Below are 15,309 nucleotides of genomic sequence, written 5' to 3'. Positions count from 1 at the left end.
TAAGAATTCCAAGGGGTGGTGACTAGACAGGCCACCAACAACGCAGGGAACGGAGCACTGGACTCTCGGCACTTCCTTTTGGAGAGGACGGCCCCCAGCGTCACTGTTACTCATTCAGGATGCAGGGCAGAAGTTTATCCCCGAGGAACTTAGTACAGTCGGCTCCCGCCCTCTTAACTTGCGGTCTGGGCACAACCTCGCCTCCACCAGGGTTCTGCACCCCGCACCCTGCCCCCTTCAGAGGAGGGTCCCGGCACCCCACTCGCCCCTAGCCAGCCCCGTTGGGCTGCACAGGCGGACACGGCCTCTTCCCCTCCCCCCCTCTCTTGCCTGAGCCTCACGCCCACCGCGAGGCTCCGCCGGGCCTGGAAGGCCGGACGCCGATGGCCCGCTCGCCGCGGCCAGGCCCGGCCTTCCCCGCCTCCAGGCCGAGACGCCCGGCCCCACAGAGCCCACTGGACAGCGGCCGGGGGGCGGGGGCGAGGAGGCCTGGGGGCGGCGCCCGCCCCACACCCTTACCTGGCTTCTCATGGTCGTAGCCTACCACGATAAAGTAGTCGGCGAGCCGAGCCATGACCGCCGCCGCCGCGCCCGGGAAGCGGGTACCCTTCGCCGCCCTCGCCGCCGCCGCCCACCGGGCCCAGGAGGGCTCAGCATTTTCCCTGCAGCGGCAGTAGCGGCAGCAGCGGCGCTTCAGCCATGTTTGACAGCCGAGGCGCGCTCTGCGCCTGCGCCGCTCCGAGCGCCCGCTCCTCCCCCGCCCCCACCCGCACTGGCTCGCAGTCTCGAATCTAGGCGTTGAGCCCACCCTCACCCTCCGCCAGAGGCTGGACCGGCGGTGCCCAGGGCGTGGGCGACCGGGCCAATTCCCGCCACGCGCTGCCCTCGCCGTCGCTGTAGATGCTTGGATTTGAGGCCTGGCTCACCCGCATGGCCCACTTGCACCTTTCCCTGCCCTGTTTTTTTCCCCCTAAAGTAGGGGGTCCTTCCGCCTTTATTCTTTGTGGACCTGGGAAAAAGAAGTGGATGGTTGGATGAGGGGTCGCTTGGAAAGTCTGCTGCTTCCCCTTCCCTCCCCCCAAGATGAGATCCTCCCGCCCTCAACTGGAAGCATGGAATTTGCACCGCTAGGGCTTTTGCTGCACGTTTCCTGTTTATGTTGTGCGGATGAGAATTTTAAGAACATGCTACCAAGCAGGCGGGGGAGGTAGAGGCTTTTGCGCAATGCTCTGAGGCGTCTCCAGCCTCAGTGCTGGGTGGGCTTCCCCCGGAGCGTCCGGGAGGACAGAATTCCACCAAAGAATGCGGCATCCCCGGGATCCTCGAGAACTGGCCTCATCCGGCAGAGTGGAAGAGAGGAGGCTTGTCTCTCTCCAGGGAGCCCCACCCACCTAGACTTTCTCCGCTGCAGCGGCCTTTGGGTTCTTGTAGCTGAAGCAGAAAGTTACTTCCGTCTTCTCCGTTCAAACACACAAGAAGTGAATTACTGGGGCTCATCTTTTTTTTTTTTTTCTGCTGCTCTTATTGATCATTTTAATTTGGTGAGACACCCAGATCAGCTTGCTTTGTCATTTGTTAGAATCGCACAGTCTTAGTAGCAGAAAACAACAAAAATGTAACTTTCAGCTAACATTTTGGTTTGCAAATGTGCTTTGCTAATTTATTTAGAAGAACTCTTAGCAAAAGGTCTGGTATGTCCTTAAATAATTTTAAGGATCCTCCAAATAAGGGCAGGAAGCTATAATGGTGCGGTACTTGGTGTGGAAATTCAGAGTTGTCACAGCTCCTGAAAGTTAATGATAATTGATCTCCTTGATCAACTTGACAGACTTTCTTAATCTGCTGATTGAGAAGGTTGGACTGCACTAAAAAGAATACTTAAACTCTTCAAGATAATTTGCAAATTGCTTGTAGTCAGCTGAAACAGTGTATTTGCAGGAGTGGAGGGAAAGGACATTGATCTTGAAAATAATTAAAAAGTTTCAGTCACACAGGATGTAAGAAATCCCCGGAAACTTCCCTGACAATGCATCATCCAGCTTGATCACTTTCACAAAGAGTAATCTTACTACTTTGGAAGACATACATTTCATTATTTAACACCATTACTAGAAAGCTCTTCCTTACCATTTCAGAATTATCCTGTAACTCCTATTTTGCTTTCTAAAACTAACTAGAAAAAATAAAATCTTTGATAGCGCTGCAAATTTTTAAGCATCATGTTCCTTCTCCAATTTCCTTTTTTAAAATTAAGGTGAAATTCACATATAAATTTAAACATTTTAAAATGTTCAATTAAGTGATATTAATATATTCATAATGCACAACTACATCTCTATTTAGCTTAAAAATATTTTTATCATCCAAAAGAAAACCCCACATCCATTAAGCAGTGACTCCCACATCCCAAATTTGTTCTGTCTCTATCAATTACTTTATTATGGATATTAGCTACAAATGCAGTCATATAGTAGGTCTCTGTGTCTTTTGTGTCTGTGTTCTTTCATTTAGTTGAATATTTTCTAGTTCATCTGCATTGTAGCACATACTGATACTTCCTTTTTATGACACTAATATTCTCTTACAGGCATATACCAACTTATATTTCTTTTGTGTCCTGCTTTTGATGTCATGTCTGAGAATCCATTGTCAAAGGCTAAGCCAATCTATCATATAGATATATAATCTATCATATAGATTTACACCTATGTCTTCTTCTAAGAGTTTCCTTGTATTTTAAGAGTTTCTTGTATTTAGGTCATTAATCCATTTTCACTTAGCTTTTGTATATAACATGAGTACATGAGTTAGGGATCCCATTATATATATATGCCTTGGTTGTTATTCCATTCACAAGTGTTGGTTTAAATTATTTTCACTTGTTTTAAATCAAAGTTTAGCTGTTTCAAGGCTAAATCAAATGCTCTGTTTTGTTTGTTTTTTTTTAAGATTTATTTATTTGTGCATACAGAACTGGGGTACAGGCCAGAGGCTCAGGGGCAGTGAGAGGCTTCACCAGAGACAGAGTGGGGGGCAGAACAGGCGAAGTACGCTGCTGAGGGGAGCAGCGGGCGGGTCAGGAGAGGTCTGCCAAGCCATGTGGTCACCTCCGGGGCAGGTGGGAATCGAACTCATGTGAAAGTGGCTTTAGGTTCTCAGTGCTGTGCTTTAACCTGCTGCGCCACCGGGGAGGGCCAAATGCTCTGTGTTTTTATGCATATTCCCTTGTTAGGTCATAGCTAGCCTGCTAATGCATTTACAAATGGAATTTTGACATATCTCAGATTTATATATAAAGATATCAAATGTTTACTCTATACATTAGAGCTATGCTTTGCTTCTCAGGAAATTACTGCCAGTCTACTAAAATTGATAAACCCTCAGCCCTCCCTGGTGGCGCAATGAGTTAAAATGCAACACTGAAGCTGTAAGTAGCCACTGTAGCATGAGTTCAACTCCCCACCAGAGAGGTGACCCACATAGCATAGCAGACCTCTCCCCTCAGCAGTGTATTTCAGTAAATCTGCCTGTTCTGCTCCACACTCTGTCTCTGGTGAATCCTCTGACTCTGGTGACTGTTACCTCCCTTCCTCCCCCCAACACACACACATCTCTGGTCTATACCCCAGTTGTATGCATAAATAAATAAATTTTTTTTTAATTGATAAACCCTGACAAGACAGCCCAATTACTAAGGTTGGCTGAAGTTCAAACCATCTCCTGAGATAACCACCATCACCTTTCTCCAAAGAGTGAGGAAATGAAACAAGCCCAGATTTGTTTTCCTGAAACTGGCAAGAACAGGAAGACAAAAAGACTATACAATGCAAAGATGATATGCACACAGCAGATGCCTTTCCTTTATGCTTTAGAAAGGAGCCAAGTAATTGTAAGAATTATCAGCTTTCTGCTCCTACAGTTGACTGTCATGGAGTGAGTGGTAAATCTGTACAGTCATTTCAAGTGCTTCCTGTGGTTAGCCACTACCGTTCAAATAGGCAGTATAAAAGCTAAACTTGACCAAACATCTGCAGGCAGGAATGGAGCCTCTTCACAAAATTTCTACCAACCAGTCCCAAAGGAGGCTGGGGGCTCTAGTAGAAAATTCCCTGTCCATTGCTACATCTTCAGTCTCTCCGTTGCCTAAGAAGTCGACAGTGGTTGATCTTGACACTTGCCTCACTGTCAGTTTCACACTCACTTCTCCTAGGTAGGATCAGTCCTTTTGATCCTACTTTACTTCCCAAGTACATACACTTCTCTCCACTTACACTGAAACACCATTAATCTGAGCCACTATTGCTTCCCACCTTGACTACTGCAGTGGCTCCCTAACTGGTTTCCTTGTTCTGTTGGTGGTTTTAGACTGTCCATATAGGGTACACTTAAGGACAGAAATGAACTACGAAATGTATCTTCAAATTAAATTTGTATAGCAAACAGACTGGGGATACTTGGGTATATATGTTTGGGATGCAGAAAGGAGATTTCAGGTAGCTGTTGGAAATTGTCCTGCAGTTGCTTTCACATGTGTGATTATTTAAGTAACCCCTGACATTAGCAGCTACGGTATCAAAAGTCTGTCACGGGCCCACCCTAGTGGCGCAGCGGGTTAAAGCACTGCACTAAGAAACTGAAACCACTTCCGCATGAGTTCAATTCCTGCCTGCCCCAGAGGAGACCACATGGTGTGGCAGACCTCTCCTGACCCGCCCGCTGCTCCCCTCAGCAGTGTACTTCGTCGATCTGCCTGTTCTGCTCCCCACTATGTCTGGTGAAGTCTTTCACCACCCCTGAGTCTCTGGCCTGTACCCCAGTTCTGTATGCGCAAATAAATAAATCTTTTTAAAAAAAAAAAAAAGTCTGTCACAGTTTGCTGTCATCTCATGTTTATTTGGTGAGTAGGCTACATCATTTGTGCAGCCCATGCAAATTGAAATTGTAGGACTCTGTTTAAAATTATTAAGAATTTCAAAAACAGTGACAAGCAGACCTTGTGTTAATAAACAAGTCCCAGAAAGCTCTGTTGGAGAAGCTTAGGGGAGAGAGAAAGCAAGCTAGAGAGAATGAGAACAGGAGCTACAGGGAGAGAGACAGTCAGAGTTTTAGCACATGTGCATGCACAGGGTTAGATTAATGGAATTATGGAGAGACTGGGAGACTAGGCCTTCTGCAGTCTCTTCAAGGCACCGCTTTCCTTCTTGTTCTTTCCTAATCCATTCACTACATTCAATAGTCAAGATGGGACCTTCCTGGTGGTCTAAGGGTTAAATCTCAGCACTATCACCTTTATGGCCAGAGTTCAGCTCCCAGCCAGGGAGCTAACCCACAGCAGACCTCTCCCTTCTTATTCCCCTTACCAGTGTATTTCAGTAAAACCTGTCTGTTCTGCTCCCCACTCTATCTCTGGGGTGAATCCTCTCACACCTGTCCCCTAGCCTACACCCCAATTCTATGCAAATAAATAAATGAATAAAAGGAGGATGTCAAGATGATCTTTTAAATAAATGTATGTTACACAAAGTCTCTCCCTTTTTCACATCTGTCAACAACTTCCATATCACCGTGAATAAATTGCAAAATCTTAAGTGTCCCAAAGAGTCCTAGTTACTCTAACTCTAAGGACCTCTTTAATCCCATTTCATGCCACTCTTCTCCCTCACTCAAGTACATTGCAATCACTCTGGCGCTCTTTCATTTTCTCGAATGTTCTGTTCTTTCTCATCTCTAAGCCTCTGTACATGCTTTTTCCTGCATTTGAAACATTATAATGGTCTCTCTAGTCTTGCTTTTCCTTCAGAATATTTATTATAGTGTGAGCATGTTATTTATTACTATGAGGATTTGTGTATGCCTGGATACCCACCATACTACACGTTCATTAAGTACAAGAATCATGTTTGCATCAGTGATTACTATATGCCCAATACTTAGCACAGTAGTAGGCACATAATACATGTTCAGTAAATATTTGTTTAAGTAATAAATGAACTTTCAAACTGTGCAGGTCAATGGTTAAGAATTACATCATTTCAATGTTTCTAATCCCATAATACAGGATCTCCACCTGGAAGCAGGTAGCGTGATGACTGTTCTCATTGACAGCAAATAGTCTAATCAACTTTTTTATAATAAACTTAAAAATGCCATTCATTGTGTCATCTGTACTAAATGTCTCTTGAGGTCGTTCATCTTATTCTTTTACAGCTGTCAGTAAAACAAGCTTCTGTATCTTTGGTATCATCTCTTCCCTATGGGAATTTACGTTAAGTTTCTGGCTTCATCAGGGACTGTTTTTTTCTGTCCATCTACTTAAGAAGCAAAAGAAAAATTGCTTTTCTTCTTGCTGATGCTCTAAAAAGTAATAAGCTCTAAAGAGCGAGATTAACTACCCTACTGACCTCCACCACTCCAAGACAGAAATCAATGCTAGAAACAATACTTCTTATTCTGTTAGCTTCACCAACCTATTGAAATTGTATGCCTATTTTTATATTTTAACTGGGTGATGCTAAGTACATATCTTGGAGGAAAGTTTCTGTATTTCATTAGCTTTTTAGAGAAGGCAGAATTTAAAAGAAAAAAAAAAGTCCTGAACTTTGCATCGTGCTTTACTTCTCTCTGTGATGGGATCAATTCCATAAAGTTGATGTATCCTTTCTCTAAACCACATTTTGTTATGACTCCAGGATGCTTCTTGAACCTATTTTCAAATGAATTTTGTAAACCCCCAACTAAGCAGAGGCATTATTTATTTGTTTGTTTATTTATTTATTGGGCCTTCCCTGGTGGCGTAACTGGTTAAAATGCAGCACTATGAAGCTCACCGCAGCCACTTCACTACAAGTTCCATCACAGGCCAGGGAGGTGACCCACATGGCAAGGAAGATTTCTCCTGATCTGCCCACTGCTCCCTTCAGCAGAGTACTTCACCAATCTGCCTGCTCTGCTCCAGGCTCTGCTTGTGGTAAATCCTCTCACCACTACTGCACTTCTGGCCTGTACCCCAATTCTGTATGAATAAATAATCTTTTAAAAATTGGGTCCTCCCTGGTGGCACAGTGGGTTAAAGCACAGCACTAAGAAGCTAAAGCCACTTTTGCATGAGTTTAATCCCTGGCCCCGGAGGTGACCCACATGGCGTGGCAGACCTCTCCTGACCCGCCCACTGCTCCCCTCAGCAATGTACTTCGTCGATCTGCCTGTTCTGCTCCCCACTCTGTCTCTGGTAAAGCCTCTCACCGTCCCGAGCCTCTGGCCTGTATCCCAGTTCTGTATGCACAAAATAAATAAATCTACATAAAAAATTATTTATTTATGCATACAAAAGCTGGCTATAGGCCAGAGGTGAGGATGGGTGGAAGGATTCACCAGAAACAGAGTGGGAAACAGGCAAGTAGATCCACTGAAATACAACCCTGAGGGGAGCAGTGGGCAAGATAGGAGAGGTCTGCTGCACCATATGGGTCATGAGATGATTGAACTTGTGTTGTAGTGGCTGGCAGTAGCTTGATAGCAGTCTTTAACCCTTGCAACCACCAGGGAGGCCTCCGCATTTTGAATCATGTGAGTAATAAATGCATTATAAAATTTCCAGTTAGAAAAAAAGAGGCACTGGAGATAATTATGCAACACATGTAGCTGCTCATTGTTAGTTCTTATTTGCTTCTCCTACCCCTTCCAACCTTTGACCCCCTCCCCCCTTTCTTTCCCTCTTAACCTCAGAGCGCTCAGGATGTTTATGGATATCCACTAGGTTGTTTTTTTTTTTTTGTAAGATTTCTCTTCATTTATGCATACAAGAACTGGGTTGAAGGCTGCACGTGGGGGTGGGGGAGTGGGAGGATTCACCAGAGACAGTGCAGAGCAGAGCAGGTGCAGTGGGAGAGAAAAGAGGGCTGCTGCACCAGCGGGTCAGCTCCCTGGTAGGGGGCAACACTCATGCTGCAGTGGCTGGCCATAGCTTGATAGTGCTGGGACTTTAACAGCTGCACCACTATGGAGACCCCTTCACTAGTTTTTGAGTATTTTTAGTCATCCACTCTTCTCTGGTGAATCCTCTCACTGTACCTGCGCCTCTGGCCTGTACCCCAGTTCTGTATGAATAAATGAATCTTTAAAAAAAAAGGGGGGGAGGCAGAATAGCTAGAAAGACTCTTCTCCAAAGAAGAAATGCAGATGGCCAACAAGCAGATGAAAAAATGTTCAACATCACTTGTAATAAGGGAGATGCATATTAAAACCACAATGAGATAATCACCTCACCCCAGTGAGAATGGCACATCTTCAAACAACTAGCAACAAATGTTGGTGAGGATGTGGAGAAAAAGGAACTCTCCTGCACTGCTGGTGGGAATGCAAACTAGGACAACCACTATGGAAAACTGTTTGGAGGTTCCTCAAACTGCTAAACATGGAGCTTCCCTACGACCCAGCAATCCCACTCCTAGGTATCTACCCCAAAAGACAGAAAAACACTAATTCAAAAAGACACCTGAACCCCCATGTTTATTTACAATTGGAAAGACAAAATATGCCCCAAAATAGATGACTGGATTAAAAAGATGTGGTACAGGCCCTCCCTGGTGGCGCAGCGGGTTAAAGCACTGCACTGAGAAGCTAAAGCCACTTCTGCATGAGTTCGATTCCCGCCTGCCCCGGAGGTGACCACATGGTGTGGCAGACCTCTCCTGACCCACCCGCTGCTCCCCTCAGCAGTGTACTTCGTCGATCTGCCTGTTCTGTACCCCACTCTGTTTCTGGTGAATCCTTTCACCCTCCGCATCTCTGGCCTATACCCCAGTTCTGTACAAATAAATAAATAAATCTTTAAAAAAAAAAAAGATGTGGTACATATACACAATGGAATATTACTCAGCAACCAAACACACACACACACACACACACACACGCCTTTTGCAGCAACATGGATGGAGTTGGAAAAGACCATGCTTAGTGAAATAAGCCAGAAAGAAAAGGAAAAATACTGGATGGTTTCACTTATAGCACGAGTATAAAGGACCAGGGAGAAAATAATAATGATGATGGACAACTATATACTAGAGACATTTTATAGGGGTGGGATGGGATCAAAAACGGTGGGGGGAGGAAAGTGCACTGGACTATGGTGATGGGAAGCCCATGGGGATTACAACTGAGATGGAAAAAGGCACAGAATGATGTAAAAATAAACTATTATTAAAAAAATTCTATTGGAATGTGAAGAAGAAATTGAAAAATCATCACACACCATGCATATGTCATATTTGTATGTCTGTTTGTGGTATTAAGATACAAATATTTATTACAGTACATTGAAAGTTTATTTACAACTTAACTGAAAATTCTTGGGCACAAAAAACAGCGGATCTTCATTAACCAGGTTTTTTTTTTCCTTTCTTTTTTCTTGCTACTGAGACTTTAAAGATGTTTTCTTCCTTCACTTCCTTCCTTGTACTCACTGAGACTATAATCACTGCAAGTTGGATGGATGAAACTCCAGGACAACAAATTACCAGGAGCAAAACTCCCGCTGTGACGTTTCCTTTTAGATCCCAAGCATTCCAGCTAACAATGATTAAGTAATCAAACTCGAGGTGCCACGGGGGGAAAAAATAGATGCCAAAATTTGGCAAGTTTTATCTTTTTTTCGACTTATGCTCCATGACAATTTGGGGAACGCTCTGACTCCTGTCGCCCACGCAAGCTGGCACCCCCTCCTTCACTCACTTTCGAAGATACGCGTGTTCGAGCAAAGTCCCAAGCTGTCACTCCAGCACAGTACTTAAAGAATTGGCGGGGTTCTTAAGCGTCAGAGCGGGAGCTACAGACACACCTGGGCTGATAAGAAACGTGCCAAGGTTTGCGGGTTGGAATTCCTGGTATCGCGGCTATGCCGCTGGCTCAGACACTGAAAAGGGTGGAGCTGAGCCCAGGTCTCCACTACTGGGTTTGCTTTGCTTGTTGAAGCCACCCGCAGGTCAAAGTGAGGTTTGCCCCTAGAGCACACTTCAGGATCCTGCAGCCAGAACTGGACATTAGTAAGCCCTCCCAACTCCTAAATTAAGGCCTTTTCTAAAGCGTACAGAGAGGAGGTAAAGAGGTACAGTCCCAGAGTCCTCTGCAGACAGAACCTTCCAGGACTGGTGGCAACTGGAAGAATCAGGTCCAGACCGCGGGACATTCGCTGGCTGTGGACCGGCGCCCAGCTGTCCTTGATCTTCACATCAGTCGGGAAATGAAAGTAAAACCTGTCTAGGAACAGACCCAGCTGGAGGCTGGCAACAAGTAGGTCGCACCCTGAGATAAACAATGACAGCCTGCTTGTACTAGGCAGGGTCAACGTCAACGCGAAAGAGCCTGACACGCAGGGGATACTTAAAGGAAAAGATGGGAAATGAGTGATGATCGGGAAAAAGCAAAGTAGTTAGGCTGGGAAAGGTGTCTGCCAACAGCCTTGCCACCTGTTTGCGGTCAGTCAAGGGAACTGAACCCAACCAGTATGCTGCGCGGCACAACTCTCACCCTCCGCATCCCGAGCTCTTTCCAGAGCCAGAGCCCGGATTCAGCAGCCCCTCACCTCACCCTACCCCACCCCCAAATCTGGAAACTCAGGTCCGCTCAGGTGATTCCTTTGGGGATATGTCCTCAGAATACATAACGTCGGCGAGGCCATTCCTTCCTTCTCCAGGTGTCACGTCCACGTTCAGCCCTCACTGTTGAAAAGGAGGCTGTGCAAGCAGTGAGCGGTCCATACCAGACAGGTCCGCGACTCAGCTCCTTGCCGTCTGTGTGCTGGGGCTCAGAACCAATATGGCAGCGCAGGCAGGAAGCTTAGAGATCTGCTGGGGGCACTATAGAGAAGGAAACTAGGCAAGGGAGGCGACTGTCTGTGTCCACACAGTGAATTACAATAAGGTAAGGATATTAGCTGTCTGCACACTCCCAGTAGTTCCACACCCTTGGCCACTCAATCTAGACCCTGGGCTTCGGTATCTGCGATGAGGCTAGTAAGTGATTTAAGAACACCAAATTCTGTCCCTCGCCCCTTCCTTACCCTCTTGCTCCCCCACCCCCACCCCATGGAAGAAGTAGGGAATCCCTTAGATCTCAGTCCCCTCACAAATTTGGCCGCCAGAAGGGAGGAAAGAAAGTGAAGATAAGCAACATGATGGAAGCACAAATGAGTGACAAACGTGCTTGGGGTGATTCATCATGAACAGGCATAAATCCATGGGCGGGGGCTAGGACTCTCTACCCCCTTGATGACGACTGCATTTTAGAAAATTCCTTCCTGGTACCAGTTGTTCATTCCTGCTTGTTGAGGGGAGGGGGTAGTTAGGGTTCTGTTGCTTTCTACCTTTGGTGTAAGGTTGGGCAAATACTTGCCTTCTCTGAATTGCATTACCTTTCCCACCTAACTCTAGGGTAGGTGTGAGGATCAAAAGAGACCAGGATGTGGCTGTGCTTTGTAAATTGTAGAGCGATTAACATACATGAAGCATTAGTGTGCTCCCTGGCAGTAAATCCTCACGTTTACAATGGGTGAGTGCCGGCTCCAAGGGCTGCCAGGCGAACTCTCAGGTTATAACCTTATAAGGCATAATTGGATTACAAGGGGGTGGGGGCGGAGGATCTTTCGACCTCATTTTGATTATTCCTTTATTTCCAAATAGGTAAGAACATTCTGAAATTTCAGATAACCAGCCCCCGCCCTCCCCCAAATCCCAGTTCTCAAATCAGTCTTTCTAGTCTTATCCCTATTGCGAAATCTGACCAGCGCATCCCAGAACTCGGGAGTCTGTCGTTCTGGGATGGGGATAGGGGTTATGGAGTGCCACTGGTCTCAATGGTACTCTGTACACTGAGGGTCCTGGGGGATTGGCGTGGGGTCTGGGGTCCCAGCCAAATCAGGCGCCCAGCCTGCAGGGGGCGCTGTCCACTCGGGGCTACAACTTAGGAGGTCAGGAGCTCAGGCCATTGGCGTGGTACCTCCTTCGCGTTGGCTGTTGCAGTTCCAAGCCAAGAGGCTGGGGCTGCATAGATGCCAGGCAAGGACCCCAAGAAATTGTACCGGCCCTACTTTGCCTGGTTTAAGCTCTGGAAGCAATGCCCAGAGTCAGGGCTATGGCCTTTCCTGTAGCAATCTCCTGGAGATCATCCTTGAGCCCGGCATGAAGGACCCCCTTCCCCAAACCCTACCCTCCCCCAGGCAAGCAAAAGCACGCGCGCCGAATGCAGGAACGCGCGCGCCCGAGGGAAGAAAGGGAGGGCGCCAGGGCAGCACAGGCCCCGCCTCCGGTGCTCTATAAAAACCGAGGAACCACAGCCCGCCAGTCAGTGGTTTCTTGGTGACACTAGGCAGAACAGCTCTAGCCTTGCCACTTCTGGTTCCCCACCGCAGCTTGGATATTGGGGTTTTACCACTGCCAGAGCGACGTCTTGGAACTTCTCCCAGATCTTGACAGATCCAGCCCCCCAACAGGTGGGTGTCACAGGCCAGTCGGGTTAAAGCGAGGGCCCTTGCCCAGGCCGGAGCCTGGAAGCGTTGGGTGAGGGGTACAACTCACTTTGTCGGCGGGTCCTCTGCAGGGTGGGTCCCACACGCCGAGCCCAGCGCGCGCATATAATTGGAATTCCAGAGACCCTGTCCCCTCTGCCGGGTCAGCCAAAGTCCCGGAGTTGATCAGGGAACCTCTGGAGACTGGAGCGGGGCAGCGGCCTCCTCAGCTGGGCCTGTCCCCCGCGGGCGGGTGAAATACGGCTGGCGTCTCGCTGCGCGGGTGGGAGATAAGTGTCTGAGCCTGGCAGAGCGCGGGGTAAAAGGGCCCGGGCCGGGCCCCCGCCCGCGGTGCTTCTCCCGGTGGTGCTGCAGGCGGGGTGCTCACGCTCGACTCTGCTCTTCTTCAGGGTCTGCGCATCGCCACCGAGATGAAACTGGTTCCGGTCGCCCTGATGTACCTGGGCTCCCTGGCTTTCCTAGGCGCTGACAGCGCACCGCTCGACGTGGCGTCGGAGTTTCGAAAGAAGTGAGTGGTGGGCTGCGCCTTTTTCAGTCTCGAGGACAGGGGAAACAGGCCGTTGGTGCCAAGAGAGTTAGAAGGGAACCCGGGCAGGATGGGTCGGCACTTCGCCTGGACGCCTGCGAATAGACTATTTGTGTTTTCCAGATGGAATAAATGGTCTCTAAGTCGTGGGAAGAGGGAACTCCGGGCGTCCAGCAGCTACCCCACTGGGATCGCTGATGTGAAAGCCCGGCCGGCACAGACTTTCGTTCGGCCCCAGGACATGAGAGGAGCCTCCGGAGGTCCCCAAGACAGGTAACTACAGCTGGCATCGCCGCGGGGTCGGCAGGGAGAGCGCCCCCTCTCCACCACTCTGGCCCACGGTATTGTCAGGGTTGAATGTCAGACAACCGTAGAAATTTCCAGCCCCCTTTGGCCCTTGAATAGCTCTCTTTCTTAGCGGCTAGGGTCGAAGCCCTCCTCGATGCCCTCCTCATGTTGCTTTCCCTCCCCTCTCCAGCAGTCCAGACGCCGCCCGCATTCGAGTCAAGCGCTACCGCCAGAGTATGAACAACTTCCAGGGCCTGCGGAGCTTTGGCTGTCGCTTCGGGACGTGCACGGTGCAGAAGCTGGCGCACCAGATCTATCAGTTCACAGACAAGGACAAGGATGGCGTGGCTCCGAGGAGCAAGATCAGCCCCCAGGGCTATGGGCGCCGGCGCCGGCGCTCGCTGCCCGGGGCCGGGCCGGGCCGGACTCTGTTGTCCTCGGAGCCGCTGGCACGCGGGTCTCGGGCCTCCCGGGCGCATCAAGTGCTCGCCGCTGTCTTTAGCATTTAGGTGCCTGTGGCAGCTGCGAACAGCCGCGGAAGCATAAGCTCGCGCCTCCCCGGGCCGAGGGATTCCCAAGCCGAGCTCCCAATCCATGGGGAGGGGGCCGAGACAGCTCTTGCAGAGACCCGGAGTCCGGGAGGCACCGTCCCGCGGCGAGTCTGGGCTGTGCAGGGGCACTTCCTTCTCTGTGACCGCGTTCCCTTCGTCTTAATCCGGCCCAGATGCCGCCCGGGTGGCAGAGGAATCTGAGGGAGTGTCAGCCAGGCTCACAGAGAAGAGAAACTGAGAATTAAATGCGGAGACCCCCGGACAGGGGTCTGAGCCACTGCCGTGCCCGTCCACAAACTGATTTTTCACGGAGTGCCACCCCACGGGTGCAAGCCTCACTATTACTTGAACTTTCCAAAACCTATAGAGGAAAAGTGCAATGCGTGTTGTATATTCAGAGGTAACTATCAATATTTAAGTTTGTTGCTGTCGAGATTTTTTTTGTAACGTCAAATATAGAGATATTTTTGTACTATATATTATATTAAGGGCATTTTAAAGAAAGTGTATGGTTCCCCATTATTTTAATATGTGAATGTCTCGTCGAGGCGTAACGTGCTGCGTGTTATGTGTGAGTGTGCGTGAGCTTGATTACCTCTTGTGGAAGAAGGAAACACCGTGTCTCTGTATAATCTATTTACATAAAGTGGGTGATATGCGAAACAGCAAACCAATAAACTGTCTCAGCGCTGATTCATTTTCGGCTCACGAGTCTTGGAAGGAGGGTGCCCCCGTTCCCGGTGCGCCAGGGAAACTTGGGGTCCGCAGGCAGGCACGGGGAGGTGAAACGACTGCAAGGGTGCTTGCTGGCTCCTCGCGGCGCGGGTTGAGCAGTCACGATCCCACTTTCCTTGTGGAATGCCCGAGGCGCGTGTCCTAAGAGCCCGCCAGAGCTTCGCGGAGACGCCCGAGGTCACGGCCTCGCGTGGCAGCCGGGGCGGGCGGGGTAGGGTGAGTCTTAGTGGGGAGGCGAGCCTGGACTCTACAGGTTGCGCAAGAGTCCCAGACTTAGGGAGTTTGCTCAAGGAACCCTGCGCGAAAACGCGCCTTGGAGAGTTGGGGTGGTCTGTAATGCCTTCAAAGTGAAAAGTGTACCAGAGCTGCGGCGGTTAGAAGCGAGGCCAGCAAAGTTAGAAGGTAGGCCAGCAAAAAGTCCAGACCCCTTTTGGGAGACCGGCTGCTGGGCCAGGAACCCCAGGGCTCTGCTCTCCAGAATGCACGCAGAGAACCCGACGGCTCATCAGCGAGGCTGCGGCGCCCCCTGCCGGCCTTCCCGGACCACCTCGGAGCTGTCAGGCGGTACGTGCGGTTTAATAAGTCCTCCTACGTGGGAGTCGGCACACAGCCCTAATGAAAGAGGAAAGAAAAAAACAGTTTGCAGATGCCAACCAGGGCCGCCCCCCCACCCCAGACCTGCACGGCGG

At 49.0% G+C, this 15,309-nt stretch overlaps 2 protein-coding genes across 4 annotated transcripts in view; one reads left to right on the top strand and one right to left on the bottom strand.

Annotated features, from left to right (window-relative positions):
• SBF2 (SET binding factor 2) overlaps nucleotides 1-665 on the bottom strand; it is a 315,525-nt gene extending 314,860 nt beyond the window's left edge. For 2 of the 3 annotated variants that reach the window (XM_012725460.1, XM_012725461.1), the window contains exon 1: nucleotides 520-659. In XM_012725460.1, the coding sequence (XP_012580914.1) occupies nucleotides 520-574 (55 nt within the window). In that variant the 5' untranslated portion in view covers nucleotides 575-659. Of the gene's footprint in view, nucleotides 1-519 lie in introns of all 3 variants that reach the window. The other variant, XM_004683051.2, reaches the window with a different exon arrangement.
• An 11,687-nt stretch (nucleotides 666-12,352) lies between these two features.
• On the top strand, nucleotides 12,353-14,568 carry ADM (adrenomedullin). Its single transcript, XM_004683603.2, has 4 exons — nucleotides 12,353-12,484; nucleotides 12,910-13,028; nucleotides 13,170-13,319; nucleotides 13,525-14,568. The coding sequence occupies exons 2-4, from the start codon at nucleotides 12,931-12,933 to the stop codon at nucleotides 13,841-13,843; spliced, it is 567 nt and encodes a 188-aa protein (XP_004683660.1). The 5' UTR covers nucleotides 12,353-12,484; nucleotides 12,910-12,930; the 3' UTR covers nucleotides 13,844-14,568.
• Nucleotides 14,569-15,309: the final 741 nt, after the last annotated feature.

This window comes from Condylura cristata, unplaced genomic scaffold (genome assembly GCF_000260355.1).
Source record: "Condylura cristata isolate star-nosed mole 26May11 unplaced genomic scaffold, ConCri1.0 scaffold00015, whole genome shotgun sequence".
Lineage (NCBI taxonomy): Eukaryota > Metazoa > Chordata > Mammalia > Eulipotyphla > Talpidae > Condylura > Condylura cristata.
The sequence above is the reverse complement of the archived record's forward strand: the minus strand, read 5'-3'. Positions and strand labels throughout refer to the sequence as shown.